The sequence below is a fragment of the Patagioenas fasciata genome, chromosome 2 (assembly GCF_037038585.1).
Source record: "Patagioenas fasciata isolate bPatFas1 chromosome 2, bPatFas1.hap1, whole genome shotgun sequence".
In the NCBI taxonomy this organism is placed as follows: domain Eukaryota; kingdom Metazoa; phylum Chordata; class Aves; order Columbiformes; family Columbidae; genus Patagioenas; species Patagioenas fasciata.
In genome coordinates this window covers 61,516,836-61,537,668 of record NC_092521.1, presented here as the reverse complement: position 1 = coordinate 61,537,668, position 20,833 = coordinate 61,516,836, and the positions used below count along the sequence as shown (strand labels likewise).

Genomic DNA, 20,833 nt, shown 5'->3' with positions numbered 1-20,833 from the left:
GAACTTCAGAAATGCATTTTCTGCTCTCAAAAATTCCTCAGAATTCAAAACAAGTCTTTAAGTATGACTTCTCCAAGAAAGTAGGTGACCTGTTTTAGTGGGAATGGAAACTTCATGCTCTCCAGTAGGAGAGAAAACGGTAAGACATCTCAAGACAACACATTTGTAAAAAGTGATGGACACTGTGAGAAAATTTCAGCAATGCTGCTTGACTGAACTCTAGTGTAATTTTTCATTCCACTGCAGGGATGGAGCAGCCAGTAAATGAAATGAAAACACTGTAAAGAGTATTCCTTGATAAAAGATATTACTGTTGGAATATTACTTTGTGTATTGCTGTTAACTGTTCCATTTTGTGAAGATCAATATAAGCAGCTTCCTTAATTTATAGTATTTATAAAACTGCATACATGGTGAAAATAGAATTCACTTAACTGTAATTTGATTGAAATACATTCCTCTGAGTTCTTCTGGAGGATGGGAATATTGGAACAAAAATAAGGATTATTGTAAGAAATAACATACTAGAAAAAATCAGGCAAGCAAAATTTAACTTAATATACCCAATTTCATATGCTAGTAAAAAATGTTTTACAAATATTCTTTTCAGAGAGACCAGCTGCAGAGCATAACAAGGAATGAAAATGTACTGTAGTACACTATCTGAAGAGGCTCATTTAGAAATCTGAGCTGTTATTAAACAGTGGCAGACTGATAATAGCACAAAATTCTCAAACTATCAAAGCCTTAATACATTAATGAGGTGAAGTGGTGAATCCTGTTGCTACTACGATATGCTATGTTTGTGTACTTTATGCAACTCCAGAGAAGCTTTTTAAGTAATTGTTTTGAGCATGTAAAATCTGCCTAAAGTTACTTAGATTGTTTGTAAAGAAGTAAAAGAAGTATATCTGATATCTAATACGGTCGAGGTTTGTTTTTTTTTCTTGCTTGTTTGTTTAGGGTGTGGTTTTTTTTGTTTGATTTTTGTTGGTTTGACTTTTTGTTTGTTGTTTGTTTTCTGTTTATTTGTTTGTTTTTTTAAAGTGAAAATGTGCATAGCTGGATGCTGTATATGTTTGTTGGCTTTTTGTACTATTTCTGCCCTAGTTCACCTTTTTGTATCATCCTCCTGAAGTCTCCTGGATACACCTGACCGCTTGATTATATATCACGTGTTTATTTAAAATATAACTTACCTCTTTGTTACTGGAATACTTGATGTTGCTTGCAATTGCAATTTCTTTCAACTTAATGGTTTTCCTTATTAAAGTTCTTCTATAGTTGAATATAAAATAATAGCATTTTCTCCTCTCTTCTGCTTCTTTTTGGGTAAATTTAAAGAGTTCTTTGCAAAAGGCAAGACATCTATTAAATTTACTAGACAACTTACCTTATATGAAAGAGAAATTTCCTAAAAATCTTTCTAGATTTTTAACAGTTTCTACAAAATACTCTAGATTTTAACCCTGTTATAATTATGAAGATATATGCCGTAAGACTTTGTTTAGAAAAGCCAAATTGATTGAGAAAACATAAAAAGATTAATGATTGAGTACTGCCTGGCTCCCAGATTCTCACTTCCTGGATCAGTGTAGCTGAAACATCACAAAGATGACACATATTGACTCTGGGGAGGGAGCAGCAATTATTTGCCTTATTATTTTCCATGTCGGGCAAGTAATGGAGCAATACTGCTGCAGCCACTGAAAGAAGAAATCTCAAGCTTCTCTGTCATTCAGCTTGAAGAACTATGGTACATACTTCTCAAAGATGGGTATATATTTGGAAATTTGGACCTTACTGCAAAGAAGAACAAAAATATTTAGATCTTCTGCTCGATTCTACTTTGAAACAACACATACTCATAGGAAGTGTAGACAGTGTTCAGTTTCCCTTATTTATGCCCTTCCAGGGTAGTGGCCCATGGATTACCAGCTGCAGATAAAGTATTTTGACAGTGGTATTGGGTAGTTTTTCTCCCACAAGGGAGAGCAAAGGTGTTTAACGTTTGTTTAGTCATTGTCAAATGTCTGTACATGTTTCCTTTGCTTTCTGTTTGTTTCACAGATATATTTGCGATTCTTGGACTACGAGATGCAGAATTCCAATGAATGCAAACGGAATTTTGTAGCTGTCTATGATGGAAGCAGCTCCGTAGAGGATTTGAAAGCAAAGTTTTGCAGCACTGTTGCTAATGATGTAATGCTGCGTACAGGTCTCGGTGTAATCCGCATGTGGGCAGATGAAGGCAGTCGAAGCAGCCGATTCCAGATGCTTTTCACATCTTTCCAAGAACGTAAGACCCTAATCAGTGTGTCTGCCTTTCAGTTTGTTAAATGATACAAGCCCCCAAAATTTTTAACATTTTCTTCATGCAGAGTAGTCACTGAAGAATGTTCCCAAACAAGCTGTGTAATTTTTCAGAACAGTTTCTATTCCAAGCATTTATAGTGTGCAATAATTTGTAACGCAGTGGATAGAGCACAGGATTCAGAGACAGAAAGGCAGGTATGACCTGTCCAGTCACACAAATGCAAATTTTACCTGATCTCCAAGCTACCAGACCACTATGTATCAGTTTTGCCTCACACAGGATAGAAAATAATACAGCTCTGAAGGTTTTTACCAAGCCTGATCCTTTTCTAGAAATTTAATTTTTTAGATCTCAATATATTGGGCATTTGAAAAATGTCTTATTATTTTGTCACAGATGGTGGATGTGTTTGTTCATATTTGAGAATACATATATCAATAAACATATATGTAATATATTGTTAAACAAAAATTTAATTGTTGGGGGTTTATTTAAGTATTAGAATGTATTTTTTGGTTTGTGCATCATGTGTCTGACAGGAAGATTTCAGTGTGGCTGTTAATGATTGGAATGGAGGCACAATCTTACCTAACACATTCTTCATCTATATTCTCTGTGTGTGTACCCTGGAATTAGGCAATGAGGCTCTGTTGAGAGCAGCCTTTGTAATTCCTTAATTATGTCTCTGATTAAAAATTTCTGACAGTCTACATGCCTGACACTGCATACGCCACTCTTCTTTCACACTGCAGCCTTAGGGTGGATCATATTTTTTTTGTCTGTAAATCAGGACAGGGTCTAAAATATATTGAGAACCCTCAGTTGAGATGATACTGCCCCTTTTCTCATTTCTGAAACCAGAGATGTCTTGAATATTCAAGATCGGATTCATTTTTTTTTCACAAGGCATGCTGATCTGTTACCTTAGAAACAACTGCATAGACATTGGAGGTTCAGAGCATATAAAGAACTGGAGAGTGAAGCGTTATGACGACTAATTTGAAATGAAAATTTAAATAAGTGTGTGTTTCCAAAGGTTTCATATTTTAAAGGAAAACAAGGAAAAAAAGTGCATTTTTTTCCTCTTATAGTATTCCTAATATGTTTACCTGACATGGTATATCTTATGAGCTACTCCGTTCTTGTAAACATATGATAGTTTATATTGTATGATATTCTGACTGGGAAGCTGAAAATATTAGCATGATGCTTTTTCTGAAATTTATTCTGAACAGCCACTGAGTGCTAAAAGTTGAAAATTTATTATGGGATAAATTGTGCTTTGAGATATGTATACACAGCCTGCTCATAAATACTTCAAGAAACTGCACCTGGGGTTTTAGTGCTGGAAGTTGACTTTAAAGGTCTAAAGGTGATGTCCATTGTACTTTCAGTGCCATGTCAGTTGTCCGTGAGTTCTGCCCTATGCCGCAGACTGGTGCTGGCTGTCAGGTGTCAGCTCAAGCAGATGTCTGTGCACTGAGAGACACAGCTCATAGCACATAAACTGCAACATCTTGCAGCAGCATGTGGGAATAATTAGATCATCTGCATGGATGAGACCTCATTCAGGGAGATGTGCATCAGGGAACAGACACCTGTGTCTCTACTTGGGAACAATGAGGAAAAAAGCTATTTTGTTCATCTAGAGCTGAGAAAGAAACAAAGTAGATGACCTTTCTGCTGTGGTTATGTGCATGGGAAAGAGTGACAAAGTAAAATTACTGTATTTTCTATTGTTGTGGGAATGGCCAGGAGGTGTTGTTATCTTGAGTTCCCCAAGTTCCTCTCGTTTGTGTGGAGTTAAGTTGTCGAGTTTGTGAGTCTTCTCTTACAAAAGGCTCTGTGAACTGAAAGTGGTTTAGTTTTTTCTTTGTGGAAACCGGCTACTTAGCCTGAGGAATGTTTCCTTTCTGTGTATATTTAGTGTTAATTCTTGTTATGGAGCTGTTTCCTGGGGACTTGACATTTGTGTAGAACAAAGAAACCTTAAAGAGTTTTCTTAGACAATTATTTTCATATCGTTTGATCAGCGTGCTCCTATTACATTTGAAATGTATGTCTGAAAAGTGGTCTTACAAGTTTCCAAACCTCTAGCTGTGATGCTCTGCAGAACAGCAGTGCTATAAATTCATCTGAAGGAAAGGCATACAATGCAAGAAGTTGTTAAATTTCCTATGCCAGATAATCAATGATGATTCTCACATCGTCAAAATAGTAGTAAAACTCTAACACTTAATAACCAATTAATTCTTAATAGCTGATGAGTTAGAGTGATTATTTGATATTTTGTGATCAGCATTATTAGCTTTTCCAACTATCATTATGGGTTTTATGCCCTTATCTTTTTAATCTTCAATATATCTTCTAAGCACATATACCTAATCATGTTTTTGTGTATGATAGTCACTGTCTACAATAGATTTCAAATATCCAGTAAATTAATTTAAGAATCACAGAAAGGAAAACAAAAACACTGGTGTCATCAAAGGGTGTCTCTTCATCTAGTAAGAAGACTTGAAAAATGAGTCTGTTTTTCCACCCACTGACTAACTGTTCATTTCGTTTTCCATGACTGTGAGAGTGATCTCCAACCTGATTAATGACAGACGCGGTACACCTACAGCTTCTTCAAAGAGCTGTTTCTGAGCAGACACATGCCTTAACCTAAAAGCAGATTCGCAGAACCAGGCAGATGGGCTAAGAGAAAATCCCTCTGTATGCACAGCAGGCACGATGTTCATTCTCTCACCTCTGGCTTCTATTTGATAGCATTGCTTCCTTTTCTGTCCATTACCCTGCATCAAAAACAACAGACCAGAAAAAAAAAAAAATTCCTTCTTTTCTTTTGTTGCACCTTTGAGCTCTAAGTCTGCTTTGAAACCCACCACACATGACTTTCTTAAAGGAGCACAAGTTCTATAATTCTTATTTTCTTTTTATTGACAACATCTTGACTTGGAGAGAAATCTATGGCAATGTATAGAAGAGCAGTACACAGCTTTATTGAGTAACAGTGCTCAAGACCTTGTTTACAACCAGAATCACTGATGATGATCACCTCAGCACAGGGAATTCTCTCATGGGGAACAGGCAGGTATACAGTATTACTGACTGTTGTGGTAATGCTAAAGGAGCTACTGAGAAACAGAACAAAGTGTGACACATGTGAAGAGATGGTTTCCCTTTGTGAGGACTTAGGAGTGTAAATAGATTACAGTATTGCTAGTTTTGCTCCCTACTTCCATATTAATACATAAAAAAATAACATTGAGAGTGCCTCCTTACTGGTGAGCACTCATCTATGATTTTCTGCCCCTCTGTGCTATTTTCAGTCATCTCTAGTGAAAAACCCTCACTGCCTAAGCACCCCAATGCTTCTCTGTCCTGAACAAAGTAGCTTTTTGTGATGCCTAAAGCGTAAACACTGAACACAGACTGGAGCTCTGAGCACATGCTCCTGAGCTGTCATTCTCTGGTGAGTCTGTATTCCAAAAATCCCATGAAACCACACGGAAATGTTTTTTAAAGAGTAGATTATTGATGTGTATCTGGTATTAACTACCCATAAAAGTTACATTTATCTTGAATGGAGCTCTCTGAAGGTGGCTGAGAAAGGAAATTCAGTATTAAGCACATTTCATTTTCAAGTTTCTAATAGCTGCATTTTAATATCTTTTTCATTACTGGAAAATGAAACATAAGTAATTTTACTTCAGGTAATATACTTCTAGTGTACAGTACTAAAACCACCTTAATAATTTCATAATTTTAATAAAGTAAGTGAAACAGTCTCTCAGCATGACCAATGAACTGTTCCTTGGAGATGTTGAGAGAAAACTTCTTCTTCTGTTTCAAGGGTGATCCAAGGAACATCTGAAGATTTTTTCTTTTTTGGTCTCTTGTCAAAGAAAGAAAGTATTTTTCAGTAAGGAGCAGTGGGAAAAAAAATCCAAATGATCTATACTTAAAGAATTCATGTGTAGATCATGGTGCAATGAGCTGTCTTGAGGACACGAGGAGTAGGTGTGGAACGTCCAATGAGTTCAGTGTAAAACATTTCTCACATGTAACCATTATTAAGATTTCAGAATTTTCCCATTCAATATCAGAAGAAAGCAAGACCTCTCAAAAATGTTATGATAAGAAGGGAAGAGGGAAAGAGAGATAAGTCTAAAAATAGCTAGTAGGGTAGGGCATTCATTTGAGATTAGGGAGTCCCAGAGTGAAATCCCTCTCTTGAAACAGGCTCAAAGGTTAAATCCACATGGTTCAATGAAGTATGACGTAGATGCCCAAGCTAGCTTGCTCAGAGCTAGTTCACAGCCCAGAAGCAAAGGAATTGCATTAACTCTGCATGGTGCTGAGAAACAGTGTAAATACACTGGAGAAAGTGCTGCACTGAAGTGGAACAGCCAGGCCTCACAGCAGGAGCAGAACAAGTCAGATTTTGACTTCACCTTGTAAAAGTATTTTGACCTGGCCGTGTTTGCATTTTATACCTAAAGTATCCTGTAATGCCCAATAAAATAGTGATCAGCAAACACAGATAATGTATTTTATTATTAATGTCATAACATCACATTAATATAAATATAATTAATAACACAGAATATTTAATTGCTAAAGTGCTCTATAAATATTGTTATTTTATAGTATAAATGTGCATGTATTACTTGTGAGTATTTATCTTAATGCCTTAGTGAAAGTAGTATTTAAAAAAATAAAATATGACAGCTTCTATTTCACGTTACTTTGTAAATATGGTATTTGGAAGAACTATCAATGTTCTTTATGTTACTCTGCCTTGGGGCTATGCAAGATTAAAAGAATTTATGATCATTTTGTATTAGTAAATGAAAAAGTATAGATTACTGGCTCCATGTGCATTCCCCAAACCTTCTAATCATAAGAAAATATAGACAAGTCCTTTGGGTTGACTTTTACAAATTTTGAAAGCAGTAACCTTCAGATACTAAACTCAGGCTTTTTTGAATATTGTGATAGTAAACTTCTGGAAATATGATCATTATAACAATCTCCTAACTTGTATTGGAAGCAAAATATATTTACATGACAAATAAGAGAAATAGGGTTATTATTATAGGGTTTTAAAAAGTATAGATTTTGTAAACCTGAAAGAGGTTCTAGGATATCATGTCTATTCCTGTTAACTCACTTGCTTATATATCTTCTAGGATAAGTGCACCATCTTGTGTTCAGTATAAAACCTGTTGCGAATCAAAAGATGTTCTATTAAAATTAATTCAATAACTATTAAATCTGTTTGTATATTAAGATACAAAGTATCCTTACACATACCACTAAAAAAAAAAAAAAAACTATTATCATTTAAAAAATGTAGAATTAAACTTTTTGAAGTATTTTGTTTTGTATATAATATTTCATATATATTATATTTTTACATTAAAAAAAAAATTAGTTTGAATCCAAACTGGAAAAACAACATTTAATAATATATTTTTTCTTTAATTGGTGATTTAATTCAAATCATAGCATTTTCATGCTGTAAAAATTCAACAATTTATCAAAGATTTAGAGTTATTAAAATACACCACATTGAGTGATATGCATAGTTCTGATTTGTTATCACTTGCCATAATAATTATAATAATTCATTGTGTTGAATACACTGTCTCACTTGTTTCTAGGCCAGCCCTTTGGCAGAACTTGACTCAAGACAACTTTGGGACACAGGAGAAATAACATAACTGTGTGTTCCCAGTTGTTACTTTTAATTTAATTACAAAGCCGTCTTTTCAGAGAGTCGCAGAAGGGCTGAGGTGGGAAGGGACTCTGAGATATGGTCTAGTCCAATCCTTCTGCTGAAAGCAGTGTCAGCTATAGCAGGTCTCTCAGAGCTGTGTCTGGTTGGGTTTTGAATACGTTCAATGACGAAGACTCCGCAACCTCTCTGGGAAACCAGCTCCTGCAGAGTGTTTGACCAGCCTCAAAGTAAAAGTTTGGTTTTGCATTTAAGGGGAATTTTCTGTATTTCATTTAATGTTCATTTCTTCTTGTCCTGTCACATATCAAGTGCTTGGAATTCCAAAAGGCAAATCCCACTGAAAAAAAAGATGGAGGAGAAGGTGGCATTCAGTACCTCGGCCGTTTCCATCTACTTTAATGCCAAGTCCCCTACTCCATTCAGCATCACACCCACACTTTCCTTCATCTTTCTTTGGCAGATGACATACCTGTAGAAAAGTCATTTTTGTTGCCCTTTACAGCCCTCACCAGATTCAATTCTAGGTGGGCTTTCCCAACTCTATCACTGCATCCTTGGTCACTGCCCATATATTTCTGCTGGGATCATCTGATCCTGCTGCCACGTCTTATACGTGTCCTTTTTATGTTTGAGTTTGATCAGGAGCTCATTATTCATCTGTGCAGGCTAACTTCACCTGATTTTCTGCTTGTCAAGATAGACAATCATTGCAGTTCGAGGAGGTTCATCCTATAGAATTCAACCAACTTTCCTGGATCCCTTATATTTCCAGGACCACCTCCAATGGCATTCTTCCGAACAGATCCTTCAACAGTGAAATTTTGCTCTCCTGAGGTGCAGGACTGTAATCTTGTTTTTCACTTTATTCCCTCTTTGTAGCATCACAAACTCCACCATGTCATTACCACTGCATCCAGGGCTGCACCTGACGTTTACATTCCCAACTGGCTCTTGCTTGTTTATGAAAGCATGAGGCCCAGCAGAGCTCCCCTTAACACCTCCTTGGTTAACTCTATCAGGAAATTATCATCAACACACTCTGGAAACCTCCTGGCTTGTTTGTACCCTTCTGTGTTGCCCTCCACAGATACCAGGTAGTTAAAATTCTCCATAAGGACCAGGCTCTGCAAATGTGAGGCTTCTTCCATCTGTCTGAAAAGGTTTCACCTAGTTTTTGTCCATGATCAGGTAGTCTGTAGCAGACAGACACTTACTACAATATTAGTATCTGTGGGTCGACACTGGGCTGCCCACTAATCATGACCCCAAAACTCTCACTTACCTCATCACTCAACACAAGTCAGGACTCTGTGCATTCCTGCTGTTCTCTCATTTAAAGGACATTTATACAGTCATGTGGAAGATCATAGACTGATTGAGTAGAACTTCTGCTGGATGTAGAGGTTTGTGCTGCTTTATCTAGTTGAAGCTGATGGTAGCAGTAGCTTCCTTTTGTGACAACATCCACAAACCTTCCCCAGGTTTAAACATTTGCAATTGAGGCATTGACATAAGTGTTACTCTAGACTTAGGTTAAGCTATCAAGTGTTGCTGCCACATACCTTGTCTACTTGTTTCCACTCCCATCCTTGGTTCTGTAATAGCTTCAGGAAAGCATCAGGACCAGATCCAACTTTCTGTAAAATAATCCTGTTTACTACTGGTTCATTTGTCTTTTGCTATTACCAGAATGTCCTTGATGTAGCATATCAAGACCCCTTTGCTATGCCTCTTCAAGGGAAAAAAAATTCCTCAAATGTACGATGAGACTGAGAAGTTTTCGGCTTCCCTTGATACTTTCATTCATTCCAACAAAAAGCCTTCATTAGAGTGAGGAAAATATATTGATTTCTGGTCCAGCGTAATTACTCCAGGTGCAAAGGACTGTAGAGAGGACTTGACTAAACTAGTTTTATAAACATAAACAAGAGGGAGTTGTTCGTCATTAGGTTTAAGAATTTTACACTTGGATTTCTCTCATGTTAAGTTTGCTATACTTATTGTGAAATTGTTCTGCCTCATTAGTAATTTAGTTTTGACTTTTATTCACATACCGTCTCTTTCCTCCATAGTTCAACAGCACAATGTAGAGAAATAGAAATTTTCTTTCTGTTATCTTCCTTTCTCCTGCCTTTCATTTCCTGATGTCCCTACCACCACTTTGCACAATTATGTCCTCTTCTTAAATCTACAAAAAAATAAAAAATATCTTTTTTACTACTCTTATTTTTTCTCTCTTATTTCTTAATGTTTTTCATTTGGTATAAAATCTCTTGTCATTCCTTTCAGTGTAGAATGCCTTAAGTATCAACTATTTCTTCTATGCAGTTCTCTCTTTCTTCTTCTTCCTTTCACTTCCTTTACTACCTTCCCATAGTTCTTCATTTTACCACCATTATACTTCTGAATTCCTTTATTTCTGCCTTGCACAGTTCTCCTTTTTTTCCTTAAATTGTTCTTTATTCTTTTGGGGTTGTTTTTCCACTATAAATCCCTTCTTTGCTGTTACATTCAGGATTAAATCATATTGATTTTAAAGTGGCAAGAGCAAGTCATAGACATCTAAGAGATTGTGTGTGCTCAGACACAACACTCTGTTCTTACTCCTTCACTTCTAAGCCCTTTCATGGCACTTTGCATATTTTTAAGTGTTTTCGGGTTTTTTGTTTTGGTTTAGGTTTTTTTGGGTTTTGTTTTGGGAATTTTTTTTTGTTGGTTGATTGTTTTTGGTTTTGTGTTCTTGTATGTATGTGTGTGTGTGTGCTTGGTTTTTGTTTATTTTTGTTTCATTTTTTGCTCCTCTATGGCTTTATTAACATACACTTTCCTTATCCTACACTTTTTTTTCTTTTTTTTATTCCCCTATCACTCCTTGTGCTTTCTCCATTCGCCATTTAGTTCTTCTCTTCTTGTGCACTTCCCACTTATTAGCATGTATTTTGAACGGGTAGTTACTTAGATTTACTTAGGTTTCCCTTTCACAAATTCTCTCTCTCTCTCACTTGTTTGTTTAAAGCAGGCAGTGAGACTCTGTGTGTTAGAAAGAACCAGTCCCAAAAGATCCTTGCCTTGCCCAGAAACAGGGATTCCAGCCAAAGTTTGAAAGGATGATAGTGCCTATGATGTGTCCCCTATACAACGTGTCACATCATGATGTATCATGATGTATCACATCACATCACATCACAGTATACTCCAGACGCAGCCCCAAATTACAGCAGCAGATAGATAAGGACTGTACCCAAGCACGCTCCCTTGTTAATATGCATGCTTTCTGCCCTTTCTGTCCAGTTTAAAGTAAAATCTTTCCTGTACCAAACTTAAGACCTGACCAGGGACACTGCAGCTTAGGAGATGGCATAACAAATTTTTCCAAAAATTGAACAGCAGGCAGAACAACTCTGGTTGATCCATCTTCTGCATTGGCTAAGAGATACAGTATATATATACTGTTATATCTGAGTAGATGGTTGCATATTTGCTTTTTTATACAAGTTTTGATAGCATTTACTATTTGTTTAAGAGACCATAACTGCCTTTATAATCAGTTATCGATGTCTGAACTTAAGCACTAATTGAAAAGTGAATTTCTTGACATAGTATGTGGAGTCATGGTTCTACAATATGAAGCACTTCTGTTGTCCTTAGTTAGCAAAACACTGAAGCAGGTGTCCACTCTGAGCTGGTCTCTGTGATATGCATATATGTTGTCACAGGAACTGCTTTTAAATTTGATGAGTGGAAAAACTGCCATGAAGAATCAAATTCTAAGTATCAATAATGTAAGCATCATAACTCCTCTCTGATTAGTTAAGTCTTAGGTTATTTTTTTAACTTTCCCTTAAAAATAATTACAATAACAATTTGAGGTTGTTTAGCTACAAAAAAAATGTGAACAGTTCATTTTTACTAATTTAACACAATAAAGTTTATAACTTTTTTTCCAAATGAAGGAAGATTTTCTGTTTTGGTTTTAATAGAAGAAATTTGAGGAGTAATTCTTCTTTACTATGTTATATAATTTGGAGTAGTATCTTTGCAACCACAGCATCTAAGGATCTCCCAACACTTGAGTAAGTAGCACAGTTTAGCAACATGTACAATTCCTTCTGATGGCTTCCAAGCTGTTTCTTCAAAGTAACAGAATAAGGCCTTCAGTAAGCCTTTGTGATTCTCCTGGACGATGGGCTTCAGGGACACTGAAGGCTTATGGTTTTTTTCATCTTCAAACTTGTGATTGAAGGGGTACTTTTTTACTGTAGCCAAAAGGTTTTAAAATAATTTTATTTTCTCTGTGGATAAATTTTCAGGCATAGTTGATATGGGCACTAAAATATTATACATATCTTTTTTGAGTCACACGAATTTTCTTCTAAAACTGGAGTTTCAGCAACAAACTTTAAAATAGATTATTTCCCATACACTGTTTCTGGCTGGGACAGAGTCAACTTTTTCACAGCAGCCCATAGTGTGCTATGCTTTGGTTCTGTGGCTGAAAGTGTTGATAAAACATCAATGACCCCCACCAATGCAAGGAGGACCAACTCACTACAACCATGAGAGTCAGATTATGGGAAAGTCTATCTATCTTAGACAAAACTGAAAATCTTTTGCCATAGAATCTTAAAAGGTACGTGACTTGAGTGCTCTCAATGCTGCATGTTGAATATGAAATATACTCAAGGAACCTGAGCTGTACAGCTTTCTCCTATTACAGATTATGTCATCACTCTCAGATGTGTTTGTTGTGCAGAGCTGAATGATTTACCACTTAATATCAGATTTTTCTCTTTTGTTTTTAGCCCCTTGTGAAGCCAACACATTCTTTTGCCACAGTAATATGTGTATTAATAATACATTGGTCTGCAATGGACTCCAGAATTGTGTGTATCCTTGGGATGAAAACCACTGCAAAGGTAATGTGTAGAATTCAAAACATTGAGTGGGATACAGCATATTATCCTTAGTTTCTTGTAAAGTGTGTGTCAGGTGGGTCAATGCTAAGGAAGAGTAATTCAGGGGGGTGCATACATCAACAGAAAAAAATAGAGAGAGGTAAAAATACCAATGGATTTTACTATCACTGTTTCCAATTTTTTTCTTAGTGTTGGTTATGTCCTTCTGGCTGGTTGTGTCCTTCTGACAGGTATTCTGATCACTTGGTCTCTTTTTCCTGTGCAATCTAAAATGTTAATAGAAGTAATAGTTTGGTTCTTTTGTCATAGTTACCTTTGTAGTGGAGTAACATATGGGTAGCCGGTGTCTTTTAACTGTATACCATGCACTTGCCTAAAACACCAAGCTGAAGTGGAATTAAGACTCTAAGACAGCAACCAAATCTACCTATAATCAAGTGAAACTGAAGAGCAAGGAACAAGCACAGAAAATCAGACATAATGTCTATTTCATAGGTAGGGACTAATGGTCCTAACCAAGTGCTGACAATGGCTTCTAAATATGGTTGTGGGGTTTCTGGGGAAAAAAAAAAAAAAAAAAAATCTACATCTGTGTTGTCTTCAGGGACAACTGATTTACATTGCAGGCTAGGGACACAGTTTGCTTCCCTCCTGCTGGCTCCTCCTGCCACTACTCCTGCAGATTTGTTCCTGGAAACATGGGATATGCCAAATTTAGGAACCAATCAAGAAAAAATTCAGAATGAGATGGATTAGCAGTCAGCCCATAAGTCTGCTGAAGCCTGTAAAATCCTGACAAGCAGTGCAATAGGGCAACAGCACAAATGAAAAAATACTTCAAAAGAACACAGCAAAACTGTGGCATGGAATAATATTCCTCAAAGAATCTAAACATACAACTGGGAAATAATTATCTGTTCTCTGATTTTTCAGAACAGAAGAAAGCAGAAAATATCCCCTCCTCTTTAATTTCTGGAATGATTTTCACCTTTCATTTGCCAAGTATCTTTTATATCTGGTCTTGTGCATTTATCTTCTCTTGCTTTTCTGACTAGAAAAGGAGGTTTGCTGATTACAGCAAAAAGTTTGTTTGTAGCTGTGTTGCATTTTCTGAGTCTGCTGCTTCCCCAGAGTCTCTGTTGGTTAGAGAAACCCCAGTTCACTCTACAAGAGAAGAAAATTAGGAGTACTGAAAAGTTCATTTTTGGTATCTAGGAGATTATAAAGAGATGGATGTTATTGTTTTGGTGCCAATAACTTTCATTTCAAAGACTTTTTATTAAATCCTTTGGTATGTTTTAGGTTGCCAGGAAAAATTACACTAAACTGGGTATTGAAACTTAATCACAGTTGTCAAGTGTTGCTATGTCTGTGAGAGACTGATGCAAGTGGTTTCAGTTTGGATTTGTACAAGACTCAGTCACTATCTCATGTGTCTGCAGCCATTTGAAAGCAAATCACAGAGAAATATATGTAACAGTAGGCTGAGATTGTTTTTCTTTTTATTATTTTACTGCATATTTTCTGTTTTTCTTCATACAAAAAGCTAAATTTGCTGGCTAATGTCCTAGAGGCCCCTGAGTAAAGGACAGTAGGTAGGATCAGCTTTTGTTTCTTTATGAGTGTTCAGAAAAGTTGTAGTAACCAATAGGACAGAAACAAAAGAAATAAATTTTTTTTTTTTTTTTCTTTTCTGAAACCTCAGCTAAAATAACTTTTCTATTTTCTCCTGATTTATTTTTTTCATCGATTAGTGTCCACAGACCTGGTCAGCTTATAAATATTAGGACTTCAATGAAATTCTCAATGCAAAAAATAATTTCTATATCCTGTAGTCTTGCTCTTTGTTTGTCCTGATGTCCTAGTTGCATGTGTTTACTGGAAGAAAGGGACAGAAAAATAGTGAAGAGAGCACCTGTAACAATCTGGAGCTTTAGCAATTCAGAGGTGAAAACAAAGCCATCTCCTTCTTATAGTGGTTGTTTTTTATAAAAAGTAAAAATTATTCTTTCATCTAACTAAGCTTGTAGCATATCACTTACCAAGTGAATAGGCAGACAGAGGACCTGTGTGTTATCTAATTGACTTCCCCAAATACCTGATTTCTTCCTGTTTTCTTTTTGCCAGTGAGACTGATTAAGTGAATTCAGACATAGACTAGGCTCAGCTTTGCAGTAAACTGTGAATCCATCATGACTGTTTTAATTCTTGAACTGCACTCTTGAACTTATCATTGTGATTTTTTTTTTCTCCCATCACACAGAAAAGAGAAAAGCTAACCTATTGGACCAACTTACCAATACCAGTGGGACTATAATTGGGGTGACTTCTTGCATTGTGATCATCCTCATCGTTGTCTCTGTTATAGTACAGATCAAACAGCCTCGTAAAAAATTTGTCCAAAGGAAAACAGACTTTGATCAAACAGTGTTCCAGGAGGTGTTTGAGCCTCCTCATTATGAGTTATGCACTCTTAGAGGGACCGGGCCTACAGCTGACCTTGCTGATGTTGCAGATGACTTTGAAAATTATCATAAACTGCGGAGATCGTCTTCAAAATGCATTCATGACCATCACTGTGGATCACAAGTGTCTAGCATTAAGGGCAGCCGTAGTAACCTCAGCACAAGAGATGCTTCTGTCTTGACAGAAATACAACCACAGCCTGTAAAACCACTCATTCAGCCCATGAACAGGAGAAATATCCTTGTCATGAAGCATAGCTACTCACAAGATGCTGCAGATGCGTGTGAGATAGATGAAATTGAAGAGGTACCAACCACAAGTCACAGGCTGTCCAGACATGATAAAGCTGTTCAGCGGTCAGTATCAATAGATTTTTGATGAAGGCTGTTGTCTAAGGACTTGATTCCCCAAACATATTCACTTTTTATTCAGTAAAAATGTATTTTCTTTCTTCTTTATTTATTGTTTAAACTTCTGTTTCCTGATAGCACATACCATTATATTATCTCTCTCTTCCTGTCTCTCATCTCTGCTCCAGTTTGCTGAAGGATCCTGTACCTGAGTTTTACCTTTCTATTTTATATCTTTCTTTTTCTTTTACTATTTCACACGTAACCACTTGCATTCACACACAGATGATCAACAGAGAACAGGTACAATTTTTAAAAACCAAAGAAGATTTTGCGTGAATCTAGTTTTTCAAAGAACCACATACATGTGGTTCCCTTGTAACTGAGGTGGCCTTGCGTATCATCCTCTGTTGTTCTAACATTTCTAAATCAATACATCAATAAGTAAAAAATATATGTATCCATTTCAATGCATGGCACAATAATGAGAAACACAGTCCTGTGGTAAGGAAACCCCATTTCTCATGAAAAATTATGTTTTATATAATGGATGACAATTTTTGCAAAACTTTACTGTATCTGTTCCATTATTAACCACGGTATCTTCACTTCCCATATTAACATACATATACATATTGATTAGAACATGAGACAGTATACTGAATAGAGAATACTCATATATTTACATATAAGAATGTGGTCAAAATGAATCTTTATAATCAATAAAAAGTTGGGCATGATATTTTTAATAAAAGAGTTATTTCTGCCATATATTGCACTTTGAATTAGTGAAAATACGAATGATTAAAAGTTTACAAGTAAAAGAAAAAGAAAATCAGAAACATTTATGAACCATTTATTTGAAAAAGAACACAGAAACTTTTTTATATATATTTGTGTTTTCTCTTGCATGCATTATTTATGCACTTCTTGTGACTGTTTACATGCCATCCATATTTTCTTTGCACATTAAGGCTTTTCTCTCTCTTAAAAAATAAGTTTTTTGATTATTTTAATCTAATTGCATGCCAATGTAAATTACTTCACTAATATTGATCAGATTATCAAGGTATAGTGTTTATTGAGTATCTATATGCATATATTTCTTTTTTTCTATGCAAACATTATTATTTTGAATGAAATAGCCATAACATTCCAGGTTCTGCCTCATTGGGTCTCTAAGCAAACATGAGTCTGAGTACAACACAACTAGGGTCTAAGAGACAAACCTGAGGTAAGTAAACAAACTTATACAACAATTAAATAATCTGTTGTTTTCCATTTTCTTTGTTCTATTGTTAAAATGCATGTTAGTTCTCAAGTTATATGTCACCTTGTATGGAGACAACGAGGTTTGGATACTGAGAAAACTGAAACAGATGACCACTTTGGCATTGTAAATTAAGCAAAATCTATTAATTCCTTAGTCTTGACAGCACTATAATAATTGCTTAGCTAAATAGAGACTTCACTCCAAACCTATTATAAAGACAGATGTTTTTCATGACCTTGGTGTTTCATTTATGTTTGTGGGTTTATTTTGTTTGTTTTTAGTTTTTGTTTGTTTGTTTGTTTGTGTTTGTTTTTTGTTTTTGTGAAAATAAAATTCAGAGTCCCAGTATGTGAAATAGTATGCAAAATGTGGCAACCTAACCCAAGACAGCAAGATGTAGAACTGTTTTCAGTTCATTTTATTCATTCAACCTTGTGAAGTGTCAGGGGAAGGATATGTGGTAGTACTGATAAACTTAGAGATTCTGTAGTCCTAATGATAAAGTCTGCAAATTAAACTTTCTTTTTGGAGTTTTTTCCTAAGCTTTTCATTTTATGTAATTTATTATCAACACTTAATCTCAATACACATAATCTCAGGTGTTTATAATGAAGTTATAGATAGCTTCTTATCTGTCAATTTATATATGTATATGTCTATATGTATATAAACACAGATATGTGTATATACATGTTCGTATGCCTATATATATGTATCTAGCAATTTTACTGGGAGAGAATACATTAATGTTTTTATTGCTTATAGATAGTTTAGGTAAATATTTGTCTGTATTTTTCCTCATAGAGAGAGCATATCTTAACTTTGTTTTACTTTCAGACAACTCTTCACACAGTCATACAAAATATGAACGGAAAAATCTGTATTGTGTTATTTTACCTGTCTGAGAGAGTGAACATGTTTCTAATTTCATTTCATTGCCTTTATCCAAACCTAAGAAGTACAGACATATCTTACTTCCTTAGTAAGATATTCCATTGCAGAATAATATATTTCTTCTGTAATTTGTTTGCTGGACACCAAGTGCTTCTTAGTTTTTAAATACATTTGGAGATGTCATGCAAACCTGAAGAAGAAATTATCTCCTAAGTGAGACTGTCCCTTTTAGTTTTTTTTCTTTTAAATCTTAGTTTTAGTTCAGTTGACATGTTTTATGTCTATTAGTTACTTGTCCGTTGTGTGATATGTGGAAGGTTTACATTGAACTTTTGTTATATGTGCATTGTTTTCATTATATAGACTGCTTGAGAATAGTGCGCTCCTGGGTGATTTTGAACATGCTACAAAGAAATGTGAAACTATCATCCTTGGAAACACCAGCTAGAGGTTTTATGGACTCTCTGACGAGCTATTCTCATATCATGACAAAATTCAGCAAACAGTATTGAGTAAAATTACTAGAAGGCAATAAGATTTTGGTTATTATGCTTATTGGTCATTTATCTTTTTCTCTCTTCTTTTTGTTGCAAGTTAAATTCCCAATTTCAGGAACAATTTATTGAAATCAGGTATTTAGCCATTCATAATCACTTAAATAGAAATGTTTGTTGGATAAGCACCTAGCAATATGACTGAATTTGACATTGAGAAAATAATCTGCATGTATGTTACTGAATATTTGAGTTGGCAAATATCCCTTTATTAGATACATTGTAAAAAGCATGCATTCACAATTATTGCTGTAACTGTCCCATTTCTGTGTCATATGCTTGCTACTTGTAACTTTTTATATAAAGATACATAAAACAATGTATAATAATTTCTTACCTTGAGTTTAATGTCACTGTTTTCTTTTACCAAATTTACAAATCTGTGTAATTTGGGATATTATGTTCAAAATGTAGCTTCTAGGAACTTGAAACCCATGTACATCAAAGAATCAGCTGTCTCTCATCCCTCACTGAAAATCAAAACACATCAATTTCTCAAGATTCAAATGAATTCATAACACATAAAGTTGATAACATAATTTCAGTTAAAAGGTTTGTCATAACCTTTGTTTTCGATTCTGTACTCTTTACTAATTTACTTCTATGACAATTATTAGGAAGTTTGCTTCAGTGTAGCAGAGTAGCAGATTTTTATCAGTTATACAAATGTTATGGCTGGGGTCCCATTTTAGAGATACAGATATAAACCCAAATGATATCCATAATTCAAGCTATAAACATTAATAACCAACACCAAAATCAAACCTGAGAGATTAAGTTATTAATTAATTATTGTAGGCTGAAAAGGCATGATTATATAAAGTGGAAAACTCCTCATTTAAGAACTCGATAACCATGCAGAAATTCATAGTTTCATTATCCATTTAAAGTGTTACCTTCCAAATTCTGTTACAAAACAAATCCCAGTTCCCTCTCAAACATGTTGTGTCATTCATGGCTGTTAGGTTTCTCTGTATAAAAAATTTGCTATTAATAGTTTTATTGAAAAGGTGGGAAGAATTCCATGCATCTTCCCAAAGTATAAATAAATGGGAAAAGAGAAACCTTGAAAGACTGATATAAAAAATAAGGTGATCTATATCAGCTATGTAAATATACAGTACGTATTTTACATAATTATAAATACAGGAAATCTGATTTCTAAAAAACAATTTCTACAAACATGATTTATAAATGACATGAGAAGAAGGGTTTCAGGTATTTTGCTTCTTTTTTTTTGTATACTATGTTTGCACTGTATTTTGCATAATTTGATTGTAGCTTGATTGGTTTGTTATTACATATTAGCTGCAAAACAGTCCTCCATCCTCTGCAGTCATTGAGCCATCTCTCAGTTACATGCACTTTTTGCATGCACCAATAGTCCATTCATATACTTCATCATTATTTTTTCCTGAATTTTTCCATGTCCTATCTAGTGATACTTTCTTAAGTATAGTGTTTGCCACATCTGTGCTTAAAATGGATGTATTTTTCATCCTTTACAAAATCAAGGGAGAATGAAAGACTTACTGAAAGAAATGCATATACATGCACACACATTTATGTATATTTATAAATATTTGCTGATGGAGATAGTGTATAAATAAATATGTAAGGAGAAATCTAAATATGTGAATTTAACTTTGAATGAATTATATTGGAAAAATGCTGAAGCCTTGGATTTCAAAGTTGCTATATATTTAAGTGCCTAAATCCCACTGAAACATAGAGTGGATATAGTCCCTCCTAGAGAAGCACAGAATGAAATCCATTTTATTTTTCCAGTGAAGTGTTGACTGAGAGAACTTAACTGAGGAAGATATAGGTATTAATAATTATGTGGAAAGCACATCCCTGCTTTCTTAAAAAAAACTCTAATTGCATCAGAGAAAGTGAATGAGAAACATAAAAACCTGTGTAAATAGAACAGGTCAAGCAAAGTGAGAATGGTAATACTCACTTGATCTTGGAAACTCCTTTAGAAACAGGTTGTCTGACAGGTATATTCTTAAACAAAAACACCACTGAAAATGACAAAATATGTGTATATTGGGGAAACAGGGTTAAATTATAAAATTATCTATTAAAAATAAACAACTATATTCAAACCCAATTAAAATACTATAATTAAAATAATGAATTTTTAGTAGTTATATTCTACATATAGTCAGTGTAAATACTAGCCTATATTTACTGCAAACAATAAATATAATTTCTGTTTGGTTTCATACAATAGTCGGATATCTTAATGTGATCTATAAAACTCAAAATATTAAAATAAAAAGGGTTGCTAGTGAAAGTAAACACTTTG

The 20,833-nt window shown here is 34.9% G+C and overlaps 1 protein-coding gene across 2 annotated transcripts in view; it reads left to right on the top strand.

Annotated features, from left to right (window-relative positions):
* The window catches only part of NETO1 (neuropilin and tolloid like 1), a 70,029-nt gene extending 50,949 nt beyond the window's left edge, over positions 1-19,080 (top strand). For both annotated transcript variants that reach the window (XM_071804290.1, XM_065831753.2), the window contains 5 exons: positions 2,071-2,299; positions 12,869-12,982; positions 15,246-15,804; positions 16,958-17,032; positions 18,329-19,080. In XM_071804290.1, coding sequence (XP_071660391.1) covers positions 2,071-2,299; positions 12,869-12,982; positions 15,246-15,804; positions 16,958-17,018 — 963 coding nt within the window. In that variant the 3' untranslated portion in view covers positions 17,019-17,032; positions 18,329-19,080. The remainder of the gene's footprint in view (positions 1-2,070; positions 2,300-12,868; positions 12,983-15,245; positions 15,805-16,957; positions 17,033-18,328) is intronic.
* The last annotated feature ends 1,753 nt before the right edge of the window (positions 19,081-20,833 follow it).